This window comes from Triticum dicoccoides, chromosome 6B, assembly GCF_002162155.2.
Source record: "Triticum dicoccoides isolate Atlit2015 ecotype Zavitan chromosome 6B, WEW_v2.0, whole genome shotgun sequence".
Classification (NCBI taxonomy): domain Eukaryota; kingdom Viridiplantae; phylum Streptophyta; class Magnoliopsida; order Poales; family Poaceae; genus Triticum; species Triticum dicoccoides.
In genome coordinates this window covers 687,371,354-687,377,767 of record NC_041391.1, presented here as the reverse complement: position 1 = coordinate 687,377,767, position 6,414 = coordinate 687,371,354, and the positions used below count along the sequence as shown (strand labels likewise).

At 48.9% G+C, this 6,414-nt stretch overlaps 1 protein-coding gene across 1 annotated transcript; it reads left to right on the top strand.

Annotated features, from left to right (window-relative positions):
- Positions 1-2,483: 2,483 nt before the first annotated feature.
- Positions 2,484-5,134, top strand: LOC119321506 (protein SRG1-like). The gene is made up of 4 exons (XM_037595156.1): positions 2,484-2,723; positions 2,807-3,066; positions 4,235-4,562; positions 4,685-5,134. The coding sequence occupies exons 1-4, from the start codon at positions 2,484-2,486 to the stop codon at positions 4,925-4,927; spliced, it is 1,071 nt and encodes a 356-aa protein (XP_037451053.1). The 3' UTR covers positions 4,928-5,134.
- Positions 5,135-6,414: the final 1,280 nt, after the last annotated feature.

Genomic DNA, 6,414 nt, shown 5'->3' with positions numbered 1-6,414 from the left:
GCAGGTAACAGGGGGAGTCCCTAGGGTTACTCCACCCGACTGGCCCTGAGACACAAACGACCCATCCGTCTCCACCAGGCCGCAGGACAAGCCCAACCCCACCCCACAGGCCAGGCCCAACACCACCCCTTGGGCAGGGGCAGAGTCACGCCCGGCACTTGCGACCCACGGACCAAACACCGGCCCAACCCACCATGCACCATCGTGGGATGGGAGGGAAGGGTTTCCTCGCGTACAGACATCCAGGGTCTGCGTGGCGGCGTAAGCTGGCCAGCTCCCAGGCGGCCAGCCACCGATGGCGATGACCAAAACACGCGAAAGGACAGAGCGTGCAACACTGGAGGGGGCCGTCCAGGGCAAGAAACGAAGCTAGAGGCGGCAAGGTCGCGCCTTGACCCGCCTCGACGCCACCGAGCCGATCAACGGAACCCACCAGGCGACGCCAAGACCGAGTTGCTGCGCCGAGGTCGTCCCGACCAACCACGCCCCAGGCCCTTGGACGACGACCCCTACCACTGTGCGCGACGGGATCGCGGGTCTGCCACAGAGAGGACGAGGTGGGAAGGGGACTAACCAGGGGGACTCCATCTGGCGAAAGGAAGGTGAGCTCCGTGGCCACAGCCTCTGCCAGACGGTCGCCAAAGTGGCGCACCGCTGGTCGCAGCTCGGCCTCCGCCGCAGCCGCGTCAGCGAGGTCCTCGGCCGCCGCCCAATCGGCCTACCGCGAGCCCACGTCCGGAGCGCTGCACGAGCGGGGGGAGACGGGACGAGGGAGGGCGACACGCCGACCGCGGACGAGGATGAGGAAGACACGCCACGGGGTCCGGCTGGCGGCGGGGGGAGGGGGGTGCCAAGCGAGTCGCCGCGCTGATCATATGAAGCCTTAGCACGACGATTTTTGATTGTCTACTATAACAAGGTTTGCCCGTCTCTGGTGAAGGAGGGGTGATGACGATGGCGTGCATTCGACTCACTTTAGTGCTTTGTAGTCGTCACTAGGTGGAACTTCAGATCAATAAAATGGCTTCATGCTTCATTTTGATGTAGAGGCCGGGAAAATCCTCTTTGTCGAAAAAACTAGGTGGTCTATATACCTGAATTAATTTTTGTTACTTTTGATGTTCTTTATACCACCTTGATCTTGATGAATAGTTTGAAAATTCACTCAAATAAAAGAGAGAGAGAGAGAGAAGAAGAAGAGAAAGTGATCTAAAGGCTTACAACGGCTAGAGTGTTTTGGCAACTTGTAACAATGACGAGGGTGAGAGTATCCAAGGCAAGTTTTGAGAACAACGTTGCACTGATTAAAAGATAAGGCTTACTACGGATAGACGATCTTGGCAACTTGACAACTTCACAACGAAGAAGGTGAGAGTATTTTCCTTGTGAACAATGTTGCATTGATTAAAAGATAAGGCTTACGACAAACATGATGTTGTTGCTCCCGAGCTCACATGCACCAGCCAATCAAGCGGTCAGCTTGGTAAGAGCATCTTCAACAGGTGCACAAAAAATTCGTGCCCTAAAGTAATTTTAGTGCATCGCTGTAGCATTTTTATTGCGTCGAACCCGACATTGCTTTAGCAGATGCTAAAAAACGTGCGCCTAAAAGAACAAGCAGTGTAAATTATGAAGCGCGCATAATCCGGCGCCTCAAATTTGTAGATTTTGATAGCGTTCATCAGCGCGCGCCAAACCCTTTTTTGCGCGCACACTGTTTTACAGCTTCCGCCGGAGCTTTCCGACGCCCAAAAAACGGATTTTAATGCGTGGCCTAGTTTTTGGGGTCGGTTGGGGATGATCTAAATTACCGACAAAAAATTGCAAACAATGTAGCAAAAGGAGTAACAGGTTTGACATTCATGATGGTCTGTCAAATTCGCTGCTCAAGTCTAATTAGTTTGAAGCTTTTTGAAGCACCGATCTTGTGTAACTTGTGCGTAGAGCACCATAAAGCTATTTCTTCACGAAATTTCACACGCAGCTATAGGACACCCAAACATGTTGTTGCTAAACATTATTCGTTTCTTTTGCTATTGTTTTCGAACTTACCGTTCATCCATCCAGATGCAGGTGAGCTCGGTGACACAAAGGATACGTGTCGTCCAGCCACGCAGGGAGGCAGGCGGTACGTGCCAGACCCGGGAGGGAAACGTCGACCGCTGGAGCGCCACCGTTCTGGTTCAAATGGTCACCAATCTCTCACGTCACTGAATGATCTCCAGCTCCACGTCCGTCCAGGCGGTGCCGCTGGCCGCTGTAGCCGTGCTCGCGCGTCCAACTGCCGCCGTCGTCCGCTGAATGCTACACGCATGATCGTCCAACAGACAAAGCCAAGCCTTCAAGCCCGCATGCTGCTGTGCTGCGCGCCTGCGCCCAGGAGAAACACGACAAGGCAGGGACATTTCATGCCTACATATAGAACTGCCAAAGCGGGAGCTCAGCACTAACAGCAGTAACAACCAAGCAACAAGTAACCAACCATGTCATACGGCCAACAATTCAAGATCCGCGAGGTGCCCCCGATCGTGCAGGAGCTGGTGGCCGGCGGCGTGCAGGAGCCGCCGGGCCAGTACGTGGTGCCCGAGCAGGACCGTCCAGCCGCGGCGGTCTCTGAGATGCCCGAGCCCATCCCCGTCGTCGACCTCAGCCGGCTGTCTGCCGACAGCCCCGACGAGCTCGCCAAGCTGCAGTCCGCCTTGCAGAACTGGGACCTCTTCCTGGTAAATTTTATTCTCAAACTTCTTTCGGTTTTCTTGTCGTCATGTGATGCGATGATGAAGTGGTCATTTCGATCTTTCTCCAGGCCGTTGGACATGGAATGGATCCTAATTTTCTTGCCGAGGTGATGAAGGCTGTGAGGGAGCTCTTCAGGCTTCCACTAGAAGAGAAACAGAAGTACTCGAACATTGTCGACGACAAGAAGATGAGCTCGGATGGATACGGCAACGACATGGTCGTGGTGGAAAATCAGGTCCTTGACTGGAACGACCGGCTGAGCCTCCTGGTGGAACCCGCGTCGGAGAGAGCCTATGCACTGTGGCCAACGCAGCCACCTTCTTTCAGGTACGTGCCCTCTAGGTTTTTGCCATGATCTGTTCGTGGCAGTGTCGAATCTAGACAAAAAACGCAGGGTGAGCTCAAAGCTTAGGCAAGCCTGTATCATGCGAAAATGTGTTGGGTTGGGCTGCCAAGTGGCTAAGGTTGGCTTAAGACTAGTAGTAAAAACCTTGGGGGCTCAAGCCTCTCAGGCCTTGTAATGGGAGGTGCTTAGAGAGATGCTTAGAAAAATAAACCGAATTTTTCTAAAGCACCGGTGCCTATTTCTACCTGAGAGATGCTTAGTTAAGCGTCTATCCTGTACAAATAAGCACCGGTGCTTAAGAAAAATTTGATTTATTTCTCTAAGCATCTCCCCTAAGCATCTCCCATTGTACAAGGCCTTAAAGCCTCCCTAGTAGATTCGCCCCTGGTTCGTGGAGTTGGAAACTCCGACTTGTTGGCATTGAGATTCAACGAAAAACAGTGTAAGTAGTTGCATTTTTAGGTTTCCACTGGAATCAACATATACTATATATCTATGTTAATTCAGAAATACATATCCTTCTCCCGCAAAAAAGAAAAAGAAAAAAAGAAATACATATCCTTCCAAAAAAACGTGCAGCTAAATCTTTTAATCTTTATTCAATCCACTTATGTATACAGAATATCAACATTATAGTATAATGTCAAAATAAATCTTAGACTTGTCATGAAACCTATACAACCAGTTATGCATCTAAATGGTAATAATCCGCTTATGACTTCACCCAAGCATACAAGGACAGATGGAATGAAAGAAGGAAAAAGTAGCTCGTCTTACTATCTGATCTTCCTAAAGGCATTTTGGGCCTCTAAGCACTTTCTTGCTTGGCACTACTCCGATGAATGAACTTCCATTCGGACTGTGCCTGGACCCCATTGGCTGCATTTCAAGAAGTAATATGGCTGAGAAATTATGTTCTTTGTCTTGATGTGACTAAGCATGCATATGAGAATGGTCCAAGATGTCCTTGCTTTAGTACCAAGTTTTGAGTTTTTCTTACAAGTCAATAAAAAGGGCCACCAGGTCATAACATATCAATGTAGATTGATGAGTATATTTTCAAATTGCAATCCATGATAAAAATCCTAAACTGATGAGTAACCGATTCAATACATTTCTCTTATCATCATAGTATATTATGTTGCGCAGAGACATTCTATGTGAGTACACGGTCCGGTGCAGAGCGGTGGCAATCCTTATCCTGCAAAACCTAGCCAAGCTTCTCAATTTACAGGAGGAATACTTGACAACCATGCTCGGCGAGAAGTCCTTAACCCAAGCTATAATCAACTACTACCCTCGATGCCCCAAGCCGGACCATGTCTTAGGCCTTAAGCCCCATACCGATGCTTCGATGATCACGGTCAACTTCATTGATGATGACGTTAGCGGGCTCCAGCTCCAGAAGAATGACATATGGTACAACGTGCCCATCGTCCCAAACGCATTGGTTGTGAACATAGGGGATGTAATGGAGGTAACTTTATTGTGTCCGTAGGCAGCTGCCTATATAGTTTGTAACTTTGTATGATCTTGTCTTGTACATTGTCAAGCTAAGATATATGCATCTCTCTGTTTCATCCTAGTGCATGTATGCAGGTAGTGAGCAACGGGTTGTTCAAAAGCCTGGTGCATAGGGTCGTGACCAATGCGGAGAAAGAGCGCTTGTCATCGGTGATGTTCTACGCCTTGGACCTGGAGTCGGAGATTGAGCCGGTGCCAGAGCTGGTGGATGACAAGAGACCTAGACGGTACAGGAAGATGAAGAGCAAGGACTACCTAGCGAAATTCTTTGACACTTATGCAACAGGGAAACTAGCCATCGACTCCATGAAGATCTGAATTAGGATTCCAATGTGAATAAGTTCGGTGAGTGTAAGGTCTTGTATGTGAGCGACTTTGATTGTACTGTGTAAATAAAGTTCAGCGGGTACCATGGTCATGTTTCTTCCAACAACCAGTTTGTAATGAGTTAATAAATGGGCTTGGCCCATGAAGAGTTTCTGAAATTTCTAATGTAAATCTCAAAGGCCCATGTGTAAATCACAAGTGGAGGTGCAATCTTTAGTCTCACCTCGAAAGTAGAGGAGGTATGAGACCAACCTAAATAGTGGAGTCTTGCCACTCTACTAAGTGATGGGTATGAGGACGGAAAGAGACACCACACGTGTGTGCTTGCTTCGCCTGGCCTAGGCCGGGGCCGGGTGAAGGGCACGGGCATGCGACATGCGCGTGAATGGTCCACCAAAATCTAGTCCATAGCCTTGCGGCAGCGCGGATTACTTTTGCCACTTTATTTGTTTGATGTTTTGGCACACAAGTTAAAGACCGCAGATTCCTTTTGCCATTTCATTTTCTGATATCTCGACAGACAAGTTCATTCTTTTCTTGTTCGGTAAGTTTACGACTTGAAAACCAAGTCAGTTCGAGATCTTGATCACGACTCGATATCGCCTCGTTCTCCTATAAATACGACTTACCCGCCACGCCCAAAGACACACCGAGAAAATCTAGGGTTTTGCCTCATCTCGCAGCTTGCGCTGCCACTGTAATATACTGCATGTTGACTGCCGGTGTGCATTGGCGAGCGGGAGGGTGGGTCTCCGGAACCTCTCGCCTTTGTGACCCTGCACCGGGAGAGGTCGAATTAGGGTTTGGGAAAGCAGTTCGCCAGATTGCTCAAGTTTGCCATCACAGGTCGTCTTTCATCCAAGTCGGGCAGCACAACGTACTGGAATGTTCAACGTCGTCTGCTTCGACCGGTCTTCACCAACGTCGTCGCCAATAACATTGTTTCTGCAATACCCAATGCTACAAACGAACAATATGTGCACCATGATCAGATCATGTCTTTATTTATGGTTGCTGCAGCATGCCAGAATATAACATATCATCAAGTACAACATAATGTAGAAGATTTAAGTACATGACCATTCCTAGTTGCCATATGCATCAACAAACGAATATATTAAGAGAAAAGTATATTTTTCGTCCCTTAACTTTACGATAGTCTAGAAATAGACTGAGGGAGTCGCGGACTAGGGGGTGTTCAGATAGCTGAACTATCATCATCGGCCGGACTCCAAGACCATGAAGATAGAATATTGAAGACTTCGTCCCGTGTCCGGATGGGACTTTCCTTGGCGTGGAAGGCAAGCATGACGATACGGATATGTAGATCTCCTACCATTGTAACCGACTCTGTGTAACCCTAGCCCTCTCCGGTGTCTATATAAACCGGATGGCTTTAGTCCATAGGACGAACAACAATCATACCATAGGCCAGCTTCTAGGGTTTAGCCTCCTTGATCTCTTGGTAGATCTACTCT